General features: G+C 47.6%; 2 protein-coding genes across 3 annotated transcripts; one reads left to right on the top strand and one right to left on the bottom strand.

Moving 5' to 3' along the window:
* The first annotated feature begins 591 nt into the window (after window positions 1-591).
* Window positions 592-10656, top strand: LOC124472855. Its single transcript, XM_047027980.1, has 19 exons — window positions 592-654; window positions 1859-4256; window positions 4966-5098; window positions 5202-5322; window positions 5413-5517; window positions 5632-5722; window positions 5803-5979; window positions 6086-6139; window positions 6655-6755; window positions 6884-7012; window positions 7196-7292; window positions 7379-7448; window positions 7536-7666; window positions 7748-7986; window positions 8075-8146; window positions 8267-8477; window positions 8560-8664; window positions 8814-9002; window positions 9323-10656. Exons 2-19 carry the CDS (start codon window positions 2271-2273, stop codon window positions 9533-9535), a joined length of 4224 nt encoding a protein of 1407 aa, XP_046883936.1. The 5' UTR covers window positions 592-654; window positions 1859-2270; the 3' UTR covers window positions 9536-10656.
* Window positions 9993-23677, bottom strand: itga6b (integrin, alpha 6b). Of its 2 annotated transcripts, XM_047027896.1 has the most exons (26): window positions 23372-23677; window positions 19738-19862; window positions 19527-19606; window positions 19183-19438; window positions 18595-18726; window positions 17329-17542; window positions 17007-17200; window positions 16786-16880; window positions 16522-16646; window positions 16345-16434; window positions 15828-15889; window positions 15496-15665; window positions 15265-15402; window positions 14947-15062; window positions 14706-14859; window positions 14467-14550; window positions 14261-14340; window positions 14081-14158; window positions 13732-13834; window positions 13411-13596; window positions 13146-13244; window positions 12895-13005; window positions 12584-12682; window positions 12067-12192; window positions 11835-11934; window positions 9993-11139 (listed from the first exon to the last, which is right to left on the bottom strand). In XM_047027896.1, exons 1-25 carry the CDS (start codon window positions 23551-23553, stop codon window positions 11860-11862), a joined length of 3174 nt encoding a protein of 1057 aa, XP_046883852.1. In that variant the 5' UTR covers window positions 23554-23677; the 3' UTR covers window positions 9993-11139; window positions 11835-11859. The 2 variants fall into 2 exon arrangements, with proteins under 2 accessions (XP_046883852.1, XP_046883853.1); XM_047027897.1 differs by lacking the exon at window positions 11835-11934.
* Between the last annotated feature and the right edge of the window lie 1269 nt (window positions 23678-24946).

Here is a 24946-nt window from a genome sequence, read left to right as displayed (position 1 = left end):
GGCATTTATACTTCCCTTCTTCATCCATCCGTACTGCAGTGAAGGGGGGATAAGTGTTAGGATAACAATGCTCCCTTTTACCCACCACTTTCAATTAGTTCACCCACCCACCCCACCCACTTACTTCCACTCTTCTTTCTCCCCCTTATGTCTCCTGATGTTCACGTTCTCATTCCTCCTCACTCTCTCGGTTAGCCTCATTCAGTCTGTGGCTTTGTGATTGGATGATATTTATATCATATCTAGGTCCCAGTGCCACCAGGGAGAGATGGGCTCCAGAACCAGGTCAGAGGAACCACTCTGCGATGAACCAGCCCGGTCCAGTCCGTTCTGTCTTACGGGCAGCCAGCTCCACACAGGCAGGTACTGCAACACTGCTCACACCAGCAACACACACACAGGTAGACAGGCTCACACATATACTGTATATACACAAAGAGACAATGACAGAGACACATATACACATGTAGGTAGACAGACCCCATACACACAGGTTCAGGTAAGAAGACGCATTCTGGACTTGCACTTTAGCACAACTCACATAGGTAAATATGTTAACAGTCAACAGTCCAACTCACACCTCGGCACACGGGAAAAGAGAGTGAACCATCAGAGACAGAGGTCAACACTCCAATGAAATGCATTTGGTTTCAGGTAAGAACTTTTTTAGATTTTTTGTTTAGTAAAGAATTGTGTGCTGCAACACCAGCCTACCTTATTTGTGACATTAAGATTCCTACAAGTTCAACAGTTCATACTCAAGATGGTGTCAAGCTGTGTCTTGACCTGACCAGAGAGATTGATAAGCAGACCATCACGCAGGTAGGTGGACAGTGCCAATAGAGCTCATAAATATCCAGATAGATTAATGATAATTATGGCTTCGGTTCACTTTTGAAATCTGTATTATGCGTTGCCCTCCAAACGGTCTCAAATCTGCACTGGTCTTTAACAGATATAACCGTGTGGGTGTGTGTGGCTCTTCTCATTTTCCTGTTTTGGGATTAACCAAAAAGGTTTTATGATTACATTTGGACAAGCATATAACTTTTAGCCTACAGTCCCCAGTTTTTCCCATTGGCTAACTAGGCTTATGAGTATTGAAGGCTAGTTAAACGCTTTACCTCATTCGCCACATTATGCCAATGGGCAGACGTTACTCTCCCCCTGTGATTCTCACTGACTGAGGTAGTTTACATAGGATTACGTGGGATAATCCACACCCAGTATTTAGTGACATGAATCGCCATCTGTCCGCTGTTAGCGCTGTGAGAACAGAGCTGTTCCAGTATTAAGATTGAGACGGAGACACACCGTCCGGATGGTTGGTATTGTATCGGGACTAAATTAATCAATGATTTCCATTTGAAACGGAGACTGATATTAACACTGTTTGCTTAACGGTAGTGCGCATCTGATTCTTTGTCAGAAGAGTTGACGCGAGGACAACGTGAAGGTGCGCGGAGCAAGGTGACTCAATTAATTAGGCTTTATACTTGGTGAGGGTGCACGCTGGCAAGTAGGCTGTTAAGAATTAGTGTTTTTAAACGTGAGTCAGATTCAACTGAAAAGTTGAATATCATGATACATTTGCCGTATTTAACGGTATGTAAAACTGGGGTTTGAGTGCCTGCCGTTAGTATCTGAATGTCTCGCGTCTCCATTTGTCACACGTCATGCTTGGTTCACGCTTATCCTGCACATTATGCTACTTTAGGTAATTTAATACTAATACAAGCGCGAGGGTCAATAAGTACAAGGATATTTGTTCGTCATCTTGGTTTAAAGTTATTTGAGTCCTTCGCAACCATTGTTTGTTCTCCTTGTCTGAAGTTGTGATTTATTTACTCTTTTCAAGGGAGCTGGGTGCCGTGTGAACTCATGGTGAACTCATGCTGACTGCATGGAGACTCAGATAGAAACAGGACATCTTCAAGGAATTGGGGAAGAGTGTGTTTGTTGCTCTCTCCTGGACAGCCCCAGTATTGCCAGTGTCTACTCCAGCATTATACAGAACATTCTTTAGTTCTGCTCAGATCACTCCAAACCCACAGCAGATACATTCCAACTCTACACCAGCTAACGTCCAGGGATCCAGCTGTACCCTGAAACATCAGCTGTGGTCTATTTCTACTCCATCTGTACTACTGTACAGCACAACCAGCTATGCTGTAGGATCTTACACCAGCACAGCTCATCCTTCAGGTAGCTCGCCACTATACCAGCTACTATATAACCACAACTATACCTCAACCAGCCTCCAGCCCCAAATGATGCGGACAGACAGTAAAGGCAGAAGTGCCTCTCCTCACAGGAACACCTACAAGACAGACTTCCACACCATCAAATGCTCCCTCGACACGTCGGCCATGACTCCACAACCTGAGGCAGGGAGTAAGCCTTCACTTAACACTCCTGTGGACCCACCTACCCCTTCCTCCATCCAATCAGACCCCACAATGTCACACGTGAACACCAGCGGCACAGGAGGTGGGGGCAGGGTCCACTGCAGCAGGGGCAGCAAGATCAGAGACAACATCTTCCTCCAAATGGACAGCCAGCAGCAGCACCACAAACCAGACGGACGAGCGAGCACGTGTAAAACCACTCCCCTCCTCTCTCCTCACCCTCCTCGCCTCCCGTCTCTACCCTCTCCGCTGCCACCCAGACATGGACCCAGCTCCCCCGGTGCCTACAGCAGTGTAGCCAGCCTGTCCAGCCTAGACTCCTGCACACCAGAGAAGATGTCCCGGACCGAGGAGATAGGAGAGATAGACAGAGCAACTCTTGCACAAAAGTTCTCTGTGGCCCGCAAGCTGTTTGAGACGAAGGTCATGGAGATAGGTTCCAAAGTAATCTCTGTGAGGGCGAGCAGGGGGTCTGTGGATGAGAGAAGGGGGGAGGAAGAGGAGGATGAAGAGGATGGGGAAGCATCCGTAAGGCAGTCAGAGAAGGAAGAGGAGTCAAAAACACCAGCAACCAGTGGGAAGGAAATGGGAGAGTCGTCTGACCGCCTTAACAGACACACCTCCCTAACTGCCCATCCACCAACGGATTCCATGCTGACTTCGTCTCAAGACTGCATTAGTCCTGCCACTCGTACAGTGAAACATGTCGACTCTTCACCCCCCCCTTCGCCCAACAGCCCTAGTTCAGCACACATCATCACCCCCCATTCTTTCACCCCCTCTGGTGACCCAAATTCTCCCTTTTGCTCCGAGTCTGACACATCAGCAACCATAGGAGAGGAAACTGAAACTCGAGGAGACATGACTTTGGACCTAGACTTGAGCCATGGGGAAAGGTCAAGGGTGAGGACTGTGAGGGCGGAGCTGGTGAATATAAAGAACGAGTCATCAGAGAGCGATGGGGAAAAAGAGAGTGAAGGTAGCAAGGGAGAGGAGAGGCAGGGGGAGGAGCAGATTACCAGTGAAGAAGAGGGACAGTTGGAGCAGAGAGAACCGGAGGAGGAGGGGTTTCTTGTGGAGGATGTGTTTGAGGAACCCAGCATAGAACCAACAGCAGCATTTGAACCTGATATGGTAGAACAGAGAAGTGGAGAACCATGTGTTGTTGAGAACTGCGCAGTGGAACCTTGTGGAGAATGTCTGGAGCAGTGTTCTGCCAGTCTGCCTTATGATGGAGTAGAAAGAGAACAGGGGCCAGACAAGTTCCAACAGGTGACTGAACGGGGGGAGGGAACCATGGAGGAAGAAAAGGGACGGCTCAGCTCAGGAACAGAGGAGTATATCAAGAGGGAGGCAGGCCAGAGAGAGACAGAGGAAGACAGGGAGGACAAAGGTCATGAAAGAAGACAGATGGATGAGGTTGAAGTTGAAGACGAGGCCAGTATGTTTAATCAAATAAAAGGGAGTGAGGATGGAAGAAAGGAGGGAGTAGATGGAGAGGAAGACGTCAACATGCTCAAGGAGGGAGCTGATGTGGAGGAGAGGGAGCAAGTTGAAAGAAAGTGCAGTGAGACCATGAATGGAGAGGAGAGAGGCGAGGAGGAGGAGGAATCTGTTGTCCTCTGTGGGATTGAGAACAAGGCCTTTGTAGGTGACCGGGAAAGGGACGCAGAATGTGGTCACAGGGAGTGCGAATGTCATGGAGAGGCCCAGGAATGTTGCTGTGATCCTGGACAACCTCCATGTATGGAATACAAGGAGATGCCCGGTCTTCTCAAACTCTCGGATGAAGAAGAGGAAGATGCCGGTCAGACGAGGAAGATCACGTTCTCCACAGCACGCATCAAAGTAAGTCAACATCTGTTCACACACACACACAGTGTGAGACAATATGGCCACCCTACACTCCTGTTGGCCCAAACCTAATGTATATGATACAGGATCCCACACGCTCTACTCGGTCAAAGTTGTTGTGAGGCAACAACCCAGGAACATTCCTCTCCCGCGTGTGTGTGTGTGTGCGCGTGCGCGTGTGTGCACAAGCATGCATACATGTTTGGTTACATAATTGACATAAGCCGTCCTCTCCTCGTGCACTGCAGGAAGTCAGTAGCAGATTTTCTTTGCAAAGCTTGGGAGAAAAGGAAGAACATTTATTCTGAGACCGAGCTGGAAAAGAACCTGTCATTTTGACGACACGAAATGACATGTTTGACCAGTGTAACTCTACTTTCTCTCCAGGACTCCCTCTGAATAAGCTAGAGCAGAACTGTGTGCGCGTGTCTGCATGTGCGTTCCTGTTTCCAGTCCCTCCTCACAGCCTAGTCTCACTACGAGATCTGCCAGTGTAAACATGGGGCTGTAGTGTCAGTAGCTACAGATGGCAACGCCTTCTCAGTCAGCTGCTAACAGAATGGCGCGCACACGCATACACCCCCCCCCACACACACACACACACACACACACATATGCTCTTAATACTGACTAGACTTCCCTCTAACTTCATTCCCAACCATTTTGGCTTCATACAAATATTGTCCTTCTTGCTTTGTGTAAGGTGTTCAGTACCTACTCCAATGAGGAGTACGACCGCAGGAATGAGGAGGTGGACCCAGTGTCAGCCTCGGCTGAGTACGAACTGGAGAAGAGAGTGGACAAGATGGACGTCTTCCCTGTGGAGATAGAAAAGGGTTTGTCTTTGCCTTTACCGTTAACACGGTACTCCTCTTTGAAGGAGACAATGTCAAATTTTTCACTCTTTCTGTGTTTCTCTTTCTTGGTCTCTCTCCCCAGGAGAGGAAGGGCTGGGCATCAGTATCATAGGTATGGGTGTGGGGGCTGACCAGGGCCTGGAGAAGCTGGGGATCTTTGTTAAGACCATCACAGAGGGAGGACCCACAGCCCTGGACGGACGGTAAGACCTGCAGGTGGAGGTTTGTTTCCGCCAGGCTCACCCCCATGTGGTTGTTCCAAAAATAAGTGTGTGTGTGCGTGTGTGTCTCAGTATCCAGGTGAATGACCAGATAGTGGAGGTTGATGCGATCAGTTTAGTAGGAGTCACTCAGCTGTTTGCTGCCACAGTACTAAAGAACACATCAGGCATCGTCAAGTACGTACCGCATTTCTTTCAGTAGTCCGATTGGTCAATGCTTCTTTAACAAGATTGCGATTGGTTCCCAGTCCTAGCTGCTCTGTACGTAATTGGGCGTTGTGTTCTTTTCAGGTTTTCCATTGGTCGAGAGAAGGTGGGGGTGGAGAGTGAGGTGGCGCGGTTGATCAGTGAAAGTTTTGAGCAGGACAGATCGACTACACAGGTGTGTGTGTGTTTGTGTTTTGGTAGGAACAGAGGTGTGTATGGTTTGGGTTCGATAGATGCATGTTAATGTGTTTTCAGTGCATGTGCTGGACAGATCACCTTGTTTCTCAGGTGGGGAGAGTACAGGAGGGAAGTGAGGAGGACGATGCCTATATGATGAAGAAAGAGGAGGAGGAGGAGGAGGAGGAGGAGGAAGAGGATGTGTCTGTGCTCTCCAACCTAAACACCCATCAACTCTGCCTCAGATACCAGCAGGTGTGCAATCCACCCATCAAGCATGGTTAACCTTTGATTCCTGAGTGCAGTCACCAGTTACAGGTGTGGCACCGTTAGTGTGTGTTGTTGCTTTCTGTCTCCCTAGCTCCAGTCAAAGCTACAAAGCAGAACAGCCCAACTCTGCCAAGCTAGGGAGAAGGTAGGTCACCACCAGCTAGTCTGGTGTCACACACACACACTAATACACACATTCCCCCAACCCCCATAGAACAGTCTGACCCATTTATTTCTTCATGAAATGTCTGAGCCATTTGGATAGAGGCCCTGTTCCAAAACTCTTAATCACCTTCCCTCCTTCCTTTCCTGCTTTCTACTGGCCTCTGTCAGGTGATCACGGCTGTGACACAGCTGGCTGGGCTGGGAGCCATGCTTCAGGAGCGCATGCTTCACCCAGACCTGTCTGTTTGACATCTGTCATCACCTCACGGGGGGAGGGCAGTGTCTGCTTTGGTTGTGATGAATTTGTGCAAACTTCATAGAGCATGAAAAATGAAAAAAAGGAACCCCTCGTTCTTGTGCTCCGTTCTGGTCATCTCTACTGATGATCATATCGGAAGTAACGACGGGATATGGTCCAGTATGTCTAGTCTTTCCAGAGTGTGGGTGGTGATAGTGATTGGCGGTAGACGTGTTGCTGCCCTGTGTGTGCTCCAGGTGAAGGTGTGGGTGGAGCGACAGGCCTCCTGGGTGACTGAGAAGGCTGAGCTGGAGCAGAGAGCCGAGGACGGAGAGGAGAAGGCCCAGAAATTAGACAAGTACACTTGAATAAGTATTCAAGCAATGTAGCAACCCATGTGTCACAACATTGTGCAATACAGGATACTGTGAGAGTGAGGAGGAGGAGGATGATTATGATATTATGAGTGGCCCCGCCCCCCCTCAGGTATTGGCAGGAGGCACAGACTCTGTGCAGGGTTGTGAGCCAGCGATTGTCTGATGCTCAGGGCCAAGCGGACGCCCTGGAGGTGAAGTACACCAAGGCCAAGAGGCTGCTGAGAGAATACCAGAGCAGGTGAGCCCCCCGCAGCCTCAGGGTGACCCCCGCGGCCTCCAGCAGCCTCAGGGTGACCCCCGCGGCCCCCCGCAGCCTCAGGGTGACCCCCGCGGCCTCCAGCAGCCTCAGGGCCCACCAGCGTCAGAGCTTCGTCTCAGCTGTTCGGTGTCTAACTCGACCTCTCCATCTGTCCCCGTGCAGACAGAGGGAAAGCGACGGGAGAGAGGCTGATCTGAGGCAGGAGATGGAGGAGAGTGAAAAGACACACCGAGAGACGGTGGAGAGACTACAGAGACAGGTGTGTGTGTGTGTGTGTGTGTGTGAGAGATGTATAGCTGCGCCTTCATAGCCAGTATAAGTTGTCAATGTGGTTCCTCTGCTCAGGTAGCCCAGCTGGAGCGAGGGGAAGCCATGTCCGATGGGAACAAGCATTCACCAGACACCCCACCCACAGGTACGTCTCTATGCAGCCACCCTGTCAGCTGTCCTTAGCTTCATCCCTGCCCATCTAAAGGTGCGTGTGTGTGTGTGTGTGGTCCAGACTGGAGTATGGCCGTGCCAGACACAGGCCGTCTAGACTCCAGTGCTCACAGAGCCAGAGCTCAGCTGGCCCAGAAAGCTAAACGGCACCCACCCTCTCGAGACAAACTCCGAGAGAGTTTCAAAAGACAGGTCAGCAACACACACACATCCAGTCTCACAAATGTAACTTGTTAGGTTGCGGTGTGTGTGAATAATCTTTCTCTTTTGTAGGAGGTGGAAATGCAAAACTTAGAGGACGGGAGGCCAGACAGCCTATCCCTGCCTGTTCCTACACTAGGAGGGGCGGGGCTTAGAGGGAGTAGGAGTGACCACTCCAGCACCTCCTCCCTCTCAGCCCTCTCCTCCCAGACCCCCTCATTCCTCCTGACCCCCCAGCAGAACGACCAGGACGTCATCACCCCTTCGTCCCCGACGACGAGGAAATCGAAGAAGAAGTTTCCCGATTTCAGGTAGGGTCCTGTCCACCTGCAGATGTTGTAGAGGAGGTAAGGGTCTCTCATCCCGTCTCCCAACCAACTCTGCTCCCGTGCCCCCTAGTGGCCTGCGCAAGTCACTCAGCCGAAGAAAGAAGAGTGAGAAGGAGAACACGAGAAGGTCCCAGAGCAGCACGTAGGCCACTGTGCTTAAAACACACACCAAGACTATCCCCCTGGATACATTTTGTGTAATTCTGTCCCTTAATCTATTTTTCTTCTTCCTCTTCTTCTGCTGTGTCTTGTCTGTCTCCAGGGGTTCATGTGGAGACCTGGTGGATGAGACCAGCAGTGGAGTGTCTCCCTCCCTCTCCAACACCTCCATGCCCTCCTGCCTGCACTTCCCCTGGTTCGGGGAGCGAGGGAGGGAGAGGGCGCGAGAGAAAGGAAGAGGGGAGGAGAGGGAGAAGCTTCGCTCGGTGTCCAGCAGCAGCTTACCGTACATGACCACCGCAGGCAGAGATCACGTGAGTGGAGATGTGAGATGAGCGCACACACACACACACACAACACACGTTGTTATAGACAGGCTGTCTATACTTTTTTCAGAGTGTGGGATCACCTCTGCGCAGCTCTAGTTCTGGTGTGGTGGGGCTTCTGTCTGATCTCCCTCTCTCAGGGCACTCTCAAACTCTTACCTTTTCCTCCACTGAGGTGAGTCTCTCTCTCTCTCTCAGTACTTTTACTGCTGGATCTTATCTTACTCGGGTTTGACCTTTCTGTCTGTCTCACTCTGACATCCTGACAGTGTTAAGCATAAAGTACTTTCATCTACAACCCCTCCCCCCTCTCTCTCTCTCCAGACTCTGGACGATGACCCAATCCATGCACACAACAACAACCAATGGCAAAACCGCCCCCTTATGGAATGGACCAATCAGCAAGTTTGTCTGTGGTTGATGGGTATTAACATGGACCAATACACCGCCGAGTTCACCGCTAGAGGCGTGGACGGGCCACAGCTTCTCAGTCTAGACAGTGAAAAACTCAAGGTTGGTTATCCTGGAAGACAGTAACTTTTACCTTTAGTCATTTAGCAGACACTCTTATCCAGAGCGACTTGCAGTAAGTACAGGGACATTCTCCCCCGAAGCAAGTAGGGTGAAGTGCCTCGCCCAAGGACACAACATCATTTGGCATGGCTGGGAATCAAACCAGCAACCTTCTGATTTAATAGCCCGATTTCCTAACCGCTCAGCCATCTGACTCCCTGGTGACGGGGCGTGACTCAGCAGTTACTGAGATATTAGACAAACAGGCCGGTGCAGCGTCATCAGAGCCATGCTGATGATTCGTCTCTCTGTGTCTCCAGGCTCTTGGAGTGTGCAGCATGAGCGACCGCTCGGCTCTGAAGAGGAGGCTGAAAGACCTGAAGAGGAGGGAGGAGAAAGACAAGGAGAGGGAGAAGCAAGGGAAGGAAAGGGAGGTGAAGGAGAAGGCTGTGGAAAAGGAGAGAGAGAAGAGGGGAAAGGAGGAAAAAGGCAAGGGCAGTGGGAAAAAAGTCAGGACAGAGTCTCTCTGCTGAGTCCCCGACCTCACCCATCTGATGGAAGACCTCCGAGTCATCACACACACACACACATTCCAAACCTGTGGTCTTCTAGACCTAGCTTTCTGCTTCAGAGTGGTTCTTTGTGGACCTATGGTTGTTAGTACCAGGTGTGTCCCTACAAGGCTGTAGCCAGAGTCGTATCACTCCAGGACTCAAACTAGATGTGCCCTTTCAGCACCATCAGATATATGCTGCAGGAAACAGGAGTTTGAAATGCATTTTGACCCTACCAATGCTTGTGTCTTTTTAGTATTGTCAAATAGGAATATCATGCCTATTCAAGCACTGGTTCGTCATATGAGCTGTAAATGCTTTAAATGTATAAATAAATAACGTTTTAATTATACGCCACTGTCGTCTTTCTGCAGCAACACGCTGTTCAACCCTCATGTCCAAATGAACTGCTTATACAACGACGAACATGACTTGAAACGGTATGTAAAAACATTTATTTTAGAAAGCGTGGCATATTTTAAACATTTCATTCATACCCATATCAAAACAACTTTATTCTCCTCAGTATTTACAAACGGAGTGCAGCATGGGGGCTGTTTGAGAGTCCATACGTTTAAAGGATCTCCAGCCTTGTTCAGTCTATCCTATCTTACTTCCCAGAGTTAGTCTGTGGGAAAGGAAACTGTCAATGGTGAGAATACTTGTTTTCAATAGTCTTTGAAGGATATTGAGTTAACACTGCGCAGCCCCTCTAAGCTCTGCTCTCACACGGCCCCTCAGCATGAAAACCAACGGAAGCAAGAACACAACATTCATTCTGTCAGTGCTGATCTGCCTGATCAAGAGTGTATCAAGACAGTCACTAATAAAAGCTGGATTGTGGGATGGCAACTGTTAGTTTTTTATGCAGATCACCCAGACTGAAAGTCTATAAAATGAGTTTAAAACTGTTAAAGCCTGCCCTGTCCTTGGGGCTGATTATGAAGGTGGTGGAACCATTCAATCTAACAAATTCAAAACATCCTTAAAATTATGAAGATGCATTGTGAAAATAATCTACTTAAAGGGCTCTTAGGCCAGTAGAGTAACAGGGCACACTCATACATCAAGAACAATAAATACACACATTTCAGTAAAAAGGAAAATATACAAAAACACTTTAAAACCCCCATAAAAAAACTGAGGCCACAGGTCCAAAACAATGTCCAAAGTCCCGACTGACAGTAGTTGTGCAAAAGAATCTCAAACTCTTCCGGTGGTCCAATTGAAGATTATTATCAACGTCAAATAAAACTACAAAGCATTGAACCTCAAAGAGAGATATTCTAATCAAGCTTTCTTACATTCATTTTTTTTCTGTTTTCAACTGTGCAAATACTGTATAAGGAGTCCTAGGAAGTCATAAAAGGGGTGTGTTCAATTGGAATTCTTTTGGAAGGTTCAGGGGTTGGTGATCATCAGGAGTAGCTGTGGTTCTCCTTCCAGTTGGTCACCCATGGCTTCTTCTCCAGGCGGCCATGTTTGTTCTTTGCTGGTTTTACATGCCTCTCCTCCTTCGCGATCCGCACGGCATTGTAACTGGGAACACTGTGGTCGTATTTGGAATGCTTAAAAAAGCCACACTGTGAAAAAGAAATGAAATAAGTTAAGGAAGTTAAGCTTGGTTTGAATGTGGTGATTGTTTGTTTGTTTTTGTGGTCACTATAATGTTTGTCAGACTTTGTATCGAACACAACTGTAGGATAAATAAGAAACAGAATGGACGGTAGAGAAAAGAGGGAAGCGGTTGTAGATGAAAGCTAGTAGGAGTCTTCTGTGTTCCTCCATGCAGAAAGCAGGAAAGTCTGCTCATTGTGAGGCCTGTAGCCAGGCTCACAGCACAGGTACCTACAGACAGGAAAGAAGGGATTTTTCCAGGAAAAGGAAGTGAAAGAGAGAGGCTGTTGTGACAACCACAGGCACAGACTCGCCCCAGGCCACAAACATCCAACCCAAGGTGTTCATCAGACTCACAAGCTGTTCCTTCATCGCCCACAACAAGCTCCACCTCCCCAGCCATGCATTCAGACCATTATGAACTCCCCAGCAACATGATGCACAGAAGATCTCAAGCACACATTTTCCCCAGCGACCTGTGAGCTCATCACATTTACAGCATCATTACAGCAGCCGCCACTGTATCAACAGATGCCCCAGTCCATAGTTTCCCCGAGTCAAGCATTGGAAGAAAGCATTGCCTGTCCAGCAAGAGAGAATTAGGCTGCCCCTGTCCCAGCGGCCCCTCTGAATGGACGGCACGGTAGACGGGTTTACCCACTGAATGAGACTGTCTCTTTTTCTCTCTATGCATCTGACGTCAGTTTCTCTTTGTCTGAGGGGGGGACATCATCTTTGTTTTTGTTCCCGAAGAAACCACACTGAGGAGAGGGAACGCATTAGAGTGTGTGTGTGTGTGTGTGTGTGCGTGTTTACGCACGTGTGCGTGTGTGCCCATGTGAGAGATTAATGTAAAGTACTTGAGACTGTGTGTGTGTGTGTGCGTTCCTTACCTTCCAGAGCAGGAAGACCAGCAGGCCCAGCAGGAGCAGGCCCAGCAGGATGGCCACCAGGATGATCCACCAAGGCAGGCCTCCCAGCTGGGCCGCACGGCGCTCTGGGAACACCGTCAGCCTCACCTAGGGGACGGACACACAGACGGACACACAGACGGACACACAGACAAACACACAGACGGACACACAGACAAACACAGTCAACCATGAGGAAACATCTTGTCTTGATTAATACTATTCCAACATGAAAAAACAGCTGTGGGCAGACACAGAAACACAAAAGAACTACAGTATAGATACACAGGCAGTGCATGTAGAGAAGGGCTGCCCAATCAAAGTTGGTTCTGTCCTATATGTTTTCCTTTCAACCCTGATGTAGCACACCTGATTCTAATAATTAGCTGGTTTACGAGTCATTTGTTGCTTGTTTGACTAGAGTACTGAAGGATCTCCAGGAGGGTAGATTTCCAGAAGCAGGGTTGGACAGTGTATGATGGTGTCTATGATACGGTACCTGAGAATCTGAGTTTTTCAGGACAATGTTCTGGGCCGTGCCTTCAATATGGAGGGTAGCCTTCACCAGCAAATCCAAATAGTTTAACTTGGAAAAATCCTGAAGAATAGATTACAGTTGAATCAAACATACAAATTTAAACTTTAAATCGAATTTAAATCGAAATTTAAATCGACTAGTGTCGATATTTGAAATATCGACACTATTGACAGCTATATTTGATATGTGCTGCACCTCTGATACAGCAGTGTTCCCATGGGGGGAGAAACTAAAACCACTAGGTTGCAGCTGCGGTGGTGCTGATCCCTCACCTCCAGGAAGGTGCTGTTCCACAGGCGAGAGTGGAGAGTGAGGTGTGCATTACTGTCAAAGTCCTGCAGGGGGCAGCGAAGCTCCACACACTTTGCGCCGCTGCCGCATGACTACAACAAGACAGCAAGAGCGAACTCAGATCAATCCTAAAAGATTCTTATTGACTTCAGAAGCCGAGATGAATATGCTTGAGCTGTGGAAGACATTTGCGTGCATGCACAGGGATGGGAGAGCAGGAAAGCAGGAGTACCAGAGTTGCGTATTTCCTCTGGTCAGTCAGCAGTGCTATGGATCCCTCTTGGTTTGTGTCCTCTATGGCACGCCTCTTCCTTACGGTGGTGCTTGGCTCCTAAACACACCCGAGATTCACACACACACACACACACACACACACACACACATGTTAACCTAAGTTACTTTTGTTTACCAATCCACTCGTTTATATACAATTCATTGGGCAATATACAGCATTGTTGTTTCAATAGTTTCTTTGGGAAGTCGAGCATAGGCCTGACCTCTTTGACTCTTTGGGGGTTGATGTCTGTCTGCGGAGAGCAGTTGATTTGACCTGTGGACTTTTGGACTGATGACTCCACCTTCATCAGGTACAAGAGCCACTTCCCATCAGTCGTCTCCTTTGGCCATTGGATGATGAGGGATGCTGTGCCAAAAGATTTCAAAGGCTTCCCTAGGTTGGATACCTGTTGGTTAAAGTCAAAGATAATATTAACAAAAACTAATGTCAAGTGTTTATTTAGCAGACACTTTTCTAACTAATGAAGGGAGATAAACAGAGCAGACTTGAATTTGGAGTCAAATGAATCCATCAGACTAACCTTGAACTGGAACCTGATGGCGCTGCCGATGTCACTCTCTGTCTTCATGTCACTTTCACCTTTCACATCTCCACTGAAGGATACCTGGGAGGGCTGGGCATGCCTGGAGCACAAGCACAAACACACTGCTGACACTGCTTCTGGTTGTGGTGTGTGTGTGTGTGTGTGTGTGTGTGTGTGTGTGTGTGTGTGTGTGTGTGTGTGTGTGTGTGTTTGTGTGTGTGTGTGTGTGTGTGTGTGTGTGTGTGTGTGTGTGTGTGTGTGTGGGTGTGTGTGTGTGTGTGGGAGTGGTGTGTGTGTGTGTGTGTGTGTGTGGTAAGTACCAGCAGTGAATGGAACCCTGTCTTACCCTGCGATCGACAGCAGCAGCTCAATCTGCACCTTGGCCTTGGCTTTGACCATCTCCATTTTCTGCTGCTCACTTGTCCTATAGGATCAGGGGGTCAGCACAGGTCAAAGTCAAACCCAAACTAAGAGCTAGCCTACTGTACTCACTGTATGCTATACAAACCAGGACTACTGTCCTCACGTTTTCAGTTTCAGGTCGATCTCGAGCTCTGTGACATCGAGAGAGATGCCTCCTGTACTTAGGATAATGTAGAAGGTCACCTGGACACACAATACACACACACACAGATTAGTCCTAGTTTGTATCTTAAAAGCATGACAGAGCAACATGACAGGGGAGCAGATGAGCTGGTCTTATTCAGCAATTCTGTCTGCTCTTGCTCTCACCTCAGAGTCTTTCTTGAATGGGTTCCCCAGGTCACAGTCCGTCTGGGAGCCATTCGTATTGGCCACGCAGGACACCTGACGCTCCTGCAACCCGCAACAACAGCCAATCAGAGCGGAGTGCACAATTGAATTAGCACAAAGAGAATTGTCCTAATTGTGTGCGTGTGCTTCCATGTGTTAGAGAGAGAGAGAGAGAGAGAGAGAGAGAGAGAGAGAGAGAGAGAGAGAGAGAGACTTACAGCAGTGGAGCGGGAGGCGGAGTAGGACAGGGAGGGGGGGAAGGAGGCAATCAGAGCAGCCTCGTAGGCATCATCTCCATTCTTATTGGTCACAGTGATCTCTAGGGCGATATCCTTCGGGTCACTAAGGGAGACCACTGGAACTCCATCCTCACTGTTGACACACACAAACACATGAGAACTTGGTAACTTGGTCTAATTGCTTGTCTTAACCCCAAAAAAGCTGGCAAGGTTTACTTACAAAGGTAGTGGCATGAAGACATCTTTGTTGTGTTCTTTAGAACAGAAACGGTACTCCATCTTTAAGTTACTCTGACACACATTATCACTGCCACAGCCCTCCTTCAGGAAATTCACCTACACACACACACACACACCAGAGAAATCCAGATTGAATGGAAACACTTTCTACCATCTACTTCATAGTCAAACCTGCTGGTATTCCCCCCCCCCCCCCCCCCCCCCCCCCCCCCATATGAGTGTGTGGGGTTATTGTGGGGTTACTGTGGGGTTACTGTGGGGTTACTGTGGGGTTACTGTCGGGTTACTGTCGGGTTACCTTAGCGGTGACGGGATCGTTGGAGTCCAGGACGGGCGGCAGCTGAGGGAGGGAGCTCTGCCTCCGTCTCCGTGTGGTCTTCTGGATCTTCACGGAAACGTCAATCGGGATTCCCCTCACCTTGTCCTTGATGTTGTCCTGGAGAACAAACGACAACGACAGTTGTGATTGCAGGCGTGCAAATGAGAGGACACAGGTACGAGAGAGAGGCGTGATGGGAGAGTCCAGTACCTGCAGAGTGAGTTTCTGAATGATGCACTCCTCCTTGCCCTGGACACCAAGACTGAGCTGTCCGGTGGATTCATAACCAGGGTCAGTATTAGACTGTGTGGAGAAGGTGACTCTAGAAGGAAGACCTTGCTTCTTCCGCTCACCCTCCACTGCAAAGGAATACTCCACCACTGGTGGGAGAGAAGGAGGGATGGAAGTAGGGAGGGAAGAAGGTACATTCATTAAGGGAGATATCAGATGGTTGAGAGAAAGAGTGAGACATCCTGACAGACTTCCTCTTCCATGGGAGGTTTGAGACTTAGTGTTGTTGTGTAAAAGTACTGTGGTCTTACCTAGTCCAGGGTTGTAGTTCTTGGGGTTGGCTGTGTAGGAAAAGCAAGCCGTCACCTTCAGACTGAAACACACAACTTCAGGGTCACACATTTACATTTATTCATTTAGCAGACACTTTTATCCAAAGCAACTTCCAAGAGAGAGCTTTACAAAGTGCATAGGTCACTGATAATAACAACAAGATAGCCCCACAGCATTGCGGGTAGTCAAAAACAAGAAGTACATATTGTGAACAACCAAAAAAATAGTGCTAAAGGGAAGAAACCATAAGAGCATGTAGTTAAACAAGTTAAAATTACACAACATTAATCTCTAAGTGCAAGTGTACCTGTAGGAAAGCAATAAAAATAGGATTAACTAAAATAGAATACAACAGTTTAAATCAGCTACCACTAACCAACAAGAGCAACAGTCTAAGCAAGAGTCATTGTGATCCTTGAGGAAACTAGACACATGGTTTTGAGGCAGCTTTACACTTAACATCACACATGAGCACACACAAACAAGCAAACTGACCAGATTTTGTCACCACAGTTCTTCTTAGTCAGGTCAAGCTCCTTTGGCTCGATTGTGACAACCTTTTCTATGTTAATGACTGGTCGAGCCCTGAGATGAAAGACAAAATATCACTTTAAGGTCCAACATGGGAGGAGTCAGACAAATCACTTGTTGACATGTTGTTATTATGGTTACCTGTAGACCAGCACAGAGTCGGAGAGCGAACCAACAGCCAGGTCTGGGTAGGAGTTTAAGTCGAGGTCCATGTTCCCTGCCAGGGAGTAGCCAAACAGTTTCATATCCGGCTGTCCTGCAAGAATCTAGGATATGCACACACACACAAACATACAGATATCACACAGCTGTGTAAAATGTTAATGATTTCAAACAATAGAAGAGGCATTAGAGCTAGATTATTCCAGCATTGAGGTCAAGGGGTCAGGGGTCAGGACTTGGTACCTGTGTTGGCTTGGTGTTGATCCCCTTAGCAGTGCCATGGTAGATATAGACATTTCCTATCCCGCCATTGTCGTAGGGAGCCCCAACAGCTATGTCTGTGAGACAGATAGACAGATGTTCAAACACTGTGTCACCTTTTCAGAACTATGGTTCAACCATCACCTTCATAACTGTAGACAAACAAATTGTGTTTTTTTCTGACTAACACACTCTCTGCTCACCCTGGAAGCCGTCTAGGTTTAAGTCTCCAATGTTTTCTACAGCCAGTCCAAACATGGAATCCCGAGGCCCGTCGATCCTGGTAGGCTTTATCTTATCCCAAACTCCTCCCTTGTTGACGTACGCATAAACGGCTCCGCCCACCTCTCCGTCCTTCTCAAAGTACTGAGGGGCTCCCACCACAATGTCCTCCCAACTAGAGGCAACAGGGTCACACAAACTCCCATGAATACGGTGCATAGGTGCGTTTGTGTGTGCCTGTCGTGCGTTTGTGTGTGCCTGTCGTGCGTTTGTGTGTGCAGCCGTGGGCGTGTTTTGTCGTACCCGTCTCCGTTCAGGTCCACCACGGTGAGATCGTAACCAAACGAGGACGCTAGCCCCTCCCCCTCCAGGAAGTACTCAGGCACCAGCATGTTGCGCTGAGTCAAATCTATCTTTAGCAACAACACTGACCCACTGTGATAGGCTCTCGGTGCCCCAGCAACAATGGTCAGCTGACCTTTCTTGGTTAGGCTCTTCCCTGAGTCCAGAGAGAAACCTGGTGGGATAAACATACAGTACATTTTACATCACTCGCTGTCATCAGTTGCTTAGTTCGTCAGCCAGACAGAATGTCAGACAGTGAGACAGTCAGTCAGCCAGACAGAATGTCAGACAGTGAGACAGTCAGTCAGCCAGACAGAATGTCAGACAGTGAGAGAGTCAGTCAGCCAGACAGAATGTCAGACAGTGAGACAGTCAGTCAGCCAGACAGAATGTCAGACAGTGAGACAGTCAGTCAGCCAGACAGAATGTCAGACAGTGAGACAGTCAGTCAGCCAGACAGAATGTCAGACAGTGAGACAGTCAGTCAGCCAGACAGAATGTCAGACAGTGAGACAGTCAGTCAGCCAGACAGAATGTCAGACAGTGAGACAGTCAGTCAGCCAGACAGAATGTCAGACAGTGAGACAGTCAGTCAGCCAGACAGAATGTCAGACAGTGAGATAGTTGGTGTGAGCACATGCTCTAGGTGAGGCTGTGTTGTCAATGTTGGATGCACTCATCATGGATGTACATGAATCAACCTACAATATTCAAACGTGCATGAAACTTACCTGAAACAAAGGAAAAAAACGAACACACACACACAAGCGGAGCCTTTAATGGTCAATACAAACCAATGTATCACTGATGATGACGTGCCGTGACGTATGACCAATGATGACGTGCAACAACGATTAAGATTGGTGTAATAAACCTTCAACTCAAACAAACCTAAAAAGCTATTAGATGTTACATCTGTCACCATAGAAACCTGAGGAGGTAGTGACTGGTATACAAACTGATCAGGGATGGAGCTGGATACACTGGTCATGAAGACCACACCTGAACACACACAGATACACACCTGAACACACACACACTGCTTCTGCATATACACACAGAGACACATCAAGCAGGCTGTATTTTCAGATAACAGCTACAGAGTATCTTCTATCACCTTCCCTACTCTAATCCTGAACAACATCAGCTTTCAGAGCACCAGAGATGGAGGGATGAAGCTGGAGAGAAGGAGAGGAAGAGGAGGAGGCAAAGGTGGAGACGTACCCAGGTAGCTGCTGGATGGGACAGGGACCTGTTCAGGATTTTGACTGTTCTCACCCCCCACCTCATAGGGTCCGTCGTCATAGATACCCATCTCAAATAGAGTATTGTTTTTCTGCTCAATACGCACCATACCTGGGAGGGGAGAGGAGAGGAGAGGAGAGGAGAGGAGAGGAGAGGAGAGGAGAGGAGAGGAGAGGAGAGGAGAGGAGAGGACAGGACAGGACAGGACAGGACAGGACAGGACAGGACAGGAGAGGAGAGGAGAGGAGAGGAGAGGAGAGGAGAAGAGAAGAGGATGGAATGAAATTAAATGGAATGGAATGGAATGGAATGGAAATGCCAGGAGTATGAGGAAAACCTCAACACAATAATGGAAAATGTAATGTACCTAATCAGATTACAAAAACAATGTGACTGGAAAAGAATCCAATTGGGAAATCAAATGATAACCATGCGATAAAAATGTTACAAATCAGTCATGTTTTAAGATGTACCATAGTAGTCATTAGTTTCTAACCCTAATCTTATTGCCTACACACATATACATGTGTTACATTCCCGTGCACACCCCCCCCCCCCCCTGTATACCTTTCCAGTTGTATACTCCAGGAGCCCCAAAGATGAGGTAGTGGTAGTCTTTGGTGAAAGCGGCAGACATGCCCTGCTGACAGTAGCCATACAGCTCATGCCCGCGCCCCCGACCCTCACAGAAGCGCCAGCTCTGTTTGTCTTCGGGTGAGGAAACGGTCAGGTCCTGACTCAACACGTAGCAGTGCCCAGTGATGTCACGAGACTCCAGGGACGTTTTCACGAAGCGACGCTGTTCGTATCGATGGGCGCAGGTCTAGGGAAGAAGACAGAGATCGGTTCACACACACTTTAGGTGGTATGGTCTAGAAATGATACACACACACACACACACACACACTTACCACAATCTTTCCCCCTGGTCCTTGACTGTTCACTGTCACGCCCATCCACTGATTCTCCTTACTTTCTTTAGTAGGATCCTCTGAACACACCAACACACAAAAGCACACACAGACCAGGAAGCATGGTGTTATGTCTATTGATGTTATCTTGGGACACAGGCCATACATGTTGATACATGTAAAGTACTGTTGGTGTCAAAGGAGAGCTCACCTGTATTGTCAAACTCCAACCTCTTGCAGGAGGAAGAGGACGTGATGTCACAGTTGTATAGCCCTCCAGTCACCTTTGATATTTGACCCTTTAGGGCCTTGGCCGTCGGTGCTCCAACAAGCAACCTGGAACACACACACACACAGACACACCCACACAGTCAGTGGCTGAGGGTTAACATCTTACACAGTGCTATTGCCTACCTGATACATAAGATGCAATTGCTTAGAGTGTTATGATACTGAAAGAAGGAAGTTTATTCCCCAGGTAGACCTTGCAGGTTTATAGATCTGTCCCAGTCTAAGTCCCAAAACCTGTACCATGATGGCTTGTTGTACATCAACAACCACATCAACCTTATTCACTGTCAGACTACCTCACCCAGGTCTTCCTGCTGGTTAACCCACACAGAACCAGTATGACATGGCTAAACACACATACTCGCTCACACACACAGTTAAACAGGCCGCTTTTCCGTACCATTCTTAGTTTAAAAAAACCTTTCAATTGCTTGGTTGAACAGAGCTCAGACCCACATAACATCCACACAGGACACACAACCACCTACTAAGACACTTAAGACACTTAGAAACCCACAGACGTTCACACTCTGGTGAACACACACACACACAGGCTCTCTGTGAAGCGAGGACGGGAGATGATGCCCTGCATCTCCTGGGGCTCTACAGTTCCCCTCAGCGTGTCACAGTCACACAAGCCAATCACTGACCTGCTTCAAGCTGCATCAACTGATGCATTGTGGGATGTTATAGAGAGACCAGCACTAAACATGCAAGCCCATCAATGCCCCTGTGTTCAACACATGCATATACCTACTACTAGTCCTGTGCATCACACTGATTCACGTGAAGGTGAGGTGATGAACTCTATGCTTCCATAACTAATTTAATAACATGACAAACCTGACAAAGGAGCCCACAGAATCTCACCCATTAAAGTGTTTGCGTTAGAAGCCATACTATATCCCACGGTTTAAATGTTTTATGACAATAAAGAGAAACACAATACTTCATGGGACCAGAGTAAGGGACAAGATATCATCTATCTCTTTCAATATCTCATCATGGCCTTGACCATATTGAAATATGCATGGCCTCTGTAATCTTTCTTATACCAGGCCACTTCTTTGATGTTCTTCATTTGGAGTAAGACTCCAGTCCAGGTAAGGAGAATATTCTGGCAGCCTTAAAGACACAGGAAGTCAAGAGAATAGCAGGAAGGAACCCTGCCACACCATACTGCACTCTGGAAAACATAAGCCAAGAAGTGCAGTTCTTTTTTTCCACTTGATCATTACTTATAATACTTATCGGGCTGAACTAAGCATAGCTTATATTTCGAAAACACAGCAGCTGAACAGATCCATTGTATTGTACTTTGTGGGAATCATTCATCTCCTAACTGTTTGATCCTGTTCTGGAGTCCGACTGAGAACCGTGTAGCCCAGTGGGCCTCTGACAATGATACCGCTGTTTATCTAATCACTCTGCAACTGTACAGGAAGCATCAGCAGGCTGCCCACATGTACAGGAAGGTGCAAGACAAACATGCAGTGTGTGTGTGTGTGCGTGCGTGCGTGCGTGTGTGCGTGTGTGTGTGTGCGTGTGTGCGTGTGTGTGTGTGTGCGTGTGTGCGTGCGTGTGTGTGTGCGCGTCTGTTTTTAGGGACAAAGGAATGAAACACCCAAACACAGAGACAGCACTGAAAACATAACCACGCAGAAGAGCAGGAACACATCCCATTGAGGGCCTGTTTTTGTTCAGCAGCTCCCTGGCTGCCTTCAACACCCTAGCATGTTGCCTGGTGACAGCGGATCCACATCAACTGGAGATTCCACATCCAAATGGGTTGCAGAGCCACCCCAGAGTGGTTGGATCGTCACAGGATTCTGAACCCTCCCAGAACACTGTGACTGCCAGGGTGTGTCTGGTTCTCAGGCAGGGCTCACGCAAACCCCAGAGCCTGCTGTGGTTGGCTAACAGAGGAGTGCAGGCACAGATGTTACCTTGATTTATAGCTCCCCACATTCTTTCTGCCATAACCTCTCTCCCCTCCTTTTCACTCTCTCTCTCGCACTCTCTCTCTCCCTCGGCTTTGATGTTGTCTAACCTGAGCTAACCTGGCTTAGGCCAGGGCAGAGAGGGAGGGAAGGAAGGGGGGAGCGAGGGAGGGAGGGAGGGAAATGGGCTGGCCTAGCTCACTACCCAATCCTTTACCAGATTAGACGGTGCACATTCAGTACTGTGTGTCGTGTAAAGGTTTTTATTCAGTGTAGTTTGTTTCCACAGGTCTTCGACTCACTTCTGAATTCCGACCCCTGAGACACCTTGCTCAAGCCCTGGGCTCAAGCCCAAACCCTCAACTAGAGGCCCAGGAAAGTTGAGGGAATCTCGGTTTTATAACCTCATACACACAGAACCCATATTATCTTTAAATCATGTATCATGCCTACTCTCACTCAAGCATGTGTGTCTCAGACACAAACACACTGTAGCCAACTCCCCCTCCTACTGCAGGTACTTCAAATACGCACCTGTGGGGCATGGATGTGTAACAGACTCAAGTTGACACACCTTGGGTGTGGCACAGGGGCATGACTAACCTTTCACACACAGACGACGAGACACACACTTCAGACACACACACTCCTAAAGGTAACCACAGAGGTGAAACCCAACCCTAACCCTCACTGACTCAAGAAAGGATTCATTGTTAATTGCATAAACTATATTACAGTGAGATGAAAAGTCATCTGCACAGTGAAGCAGATCAGGGTGGAGAATATTGAGTTAACATGGGAGCTGGGCAGAACACAGGAAGGATTCAGCACTGCACACCACTGTGTTTAGTACCTCCAACAATGTACTGTCTAACACACAGTTACAAAAGACTTGCCTCAGTGCTCTTTACATACACGCAATCTATCTACACACTGCACGCATCATTTACCTCATTACAGTAACACCAGACACTCTCACACACTTTCAGCTTTACTTGAAACAGTATGTTCTGTTAACTCGCAGAACACTAATACTGTTTATTTCAGTCTCTTTCTCTGGCATTTCACTCTAGAATTCTTTCTACACAAACCCCATGCTAATACCCACGTGTCTTTCATTTGGACAAAGTATAAAACTGGAACAGAAAATGCCAGTGTGTGTGTGTGTGTGTGTGTGTGTGTGTGTGTACATGTGTGTTAGATCTAGTAATGGCATACAAATTACCAATATCAGCAAATGTTAGACTTGAAACTTGGTAATATGTTTAACTCCAATGCCATACAGATTAAGCAGTAACGGGCAAAGTTCACTGCAATGATACAATTCGTGTTGATTTTGGGCTCCAGAAACGCATTAAAACATCTGGATACAGATAAGATTGTTATTGAGGTAGGTTACAATTTGTAATCAGTTAAATTGAACTGTGAGGGACGCACAGAGGCGTGCGCGAGCTTGCACCCTTCTGAGCAAGTATAATAAAATCTAAGAATAATTAACCTGTGAAGGAAAAACACGGCGCACGAATAATAATCAACAAAGGTTCATGGACACTACACAGAAACAAGAACTTCACAAATGCTGAGTTACACCACGAAGCTCATACTGTCACTTACATTCTCTTATCAACCGGCTTCAACTGCCTGTGCATTGCGAGAGAAAACCCGAAAAGGCTCCCGGGGTCTCCAGTCTTTTTGATGACATTCGCAGTGTCCAGGTTGAATGCTGACAATCGACTCCATTCCAGGATAAAAACAAACGTCAGAGAGTATATGTACAGTATCCACCTCAACTCCATGATGGCAACAGTAATGGTTATACTAATTGAACACTTTATAGTAAATGACTCCACCGTCTTCTCCGTGACTATGGGCTGGTACTGTACACGCGCCTACTGGGAGATGTTCTATCAGCTGGGTGGTGGCTTATGGCCCACTTGAAGGTTGTGCAGCGCTCCTCCCACAACCCCCGTCTCTCAAAAACCACTCCACCTACTTACCTGGGGGCGCACAAAATCATCAACATAGTCATCGGCTAACCCAACGGCACACCTTGAAAAGCCTGCGAAATACTTGTATTTAAGAATGCGGGAACATAACATATAAACATCTTGTTTTGTGTTGCCATTGGATGTGGACTAGTTAAATGAGATGTCTGTGGAACTGTGTTTCTTGATGGAGGAATGAACATAACAAAAAAGCGAGTTCAGGTTATGAGATTGAAAAAAGGATGTTAGAGAATGTCAAAGAAATTCACATTGTCACCAAACACCCCTGGAAACCTTCCAGTTTCACGCCTGTCCTCTGAGATTAAACACTTACAACCCACCAAACTTCCGTTTGTATCCAGACACCACACACACACACACAGACAGACAGACAGACACACGCACACAAACACATCATGCCCTTCTATTTGATGCCAAGGAAATAGACACAATAGCATGACTCAGCCTAGCTCCCGGGCAGGAGAACTGGCAGTTAACCCCATCATGTCCAGACAGGCATGGCTGTTGGTCAGCATCCACTCCACTAGTCCTACACACCCCAGTGACCTCATAGAAATACAGTAGCAAATGGACATACTTGATCTGTAGCTCTCTAAGGCCTTCCGGTTACTCATAACATCAAATAAGGTTCAGATTTATTTCAAGCGGAATTATAGATTAATAACCGAATGTAAAGTTTAACTGTTGGTCTCTCCAGTGAGTCACATCCACTCTGAGATGTGTGAGAGTCCAAACGGCTGCAAAGTCACAAACAGATTTTTTTAGGACATTCCATGAAACACTGACCCAAAGCATGTCCTCACATTAGCAGACAACGCTGTCTTTGTGTAGCACTTAGAAAGAAAAGAGAGAAAGAGAGAAGGGGGGAAGGGAGAGTGAGGAGAAAGGGAAAGGAAAGGAAGGGAGGGGAGGGAAGAAGAGATACAGTATTTTGAGGGAGGGGGGAAAGTGTTTGTGAGAGTCACAGATTAACCAAGAAACACAAGGCTAAACCACTGGGTGTTCCTACTACTGGCAAATATGACAAATCATTATTTACCAATTCCTCGGCAGTAAGGAAGAGGGGAATAAAACAGCTGAGGAAAAAGCTTTTAAAAATCAGAAAGCTGCTTTGTAGAACCATTTGCGCCAAAATAATAAAAAAACTTATTTTCCAGATAAAAACCTAAGGTTTGCAGTAGAA

Source organism: Hypomesus transpacificus, chromosome 10 (genome assembly GCF_021917145.1).
Source record: "Hypomesus transpacificus isolate Combined female chromosome 10, fHypTra1, whole genome shotgun sequence".
Taxonomy (NCBI): Eukaryota; Metazoa; Chordata; class Actinopteri; order Osmeriformes; family Osmeridae; genus Hypomesus; species Hypomesus transpacificus.
Note: the sequence above shows the minus strand (reverse complement) of the source record. Positions and strands in the feature narration are given on the sequence as shown.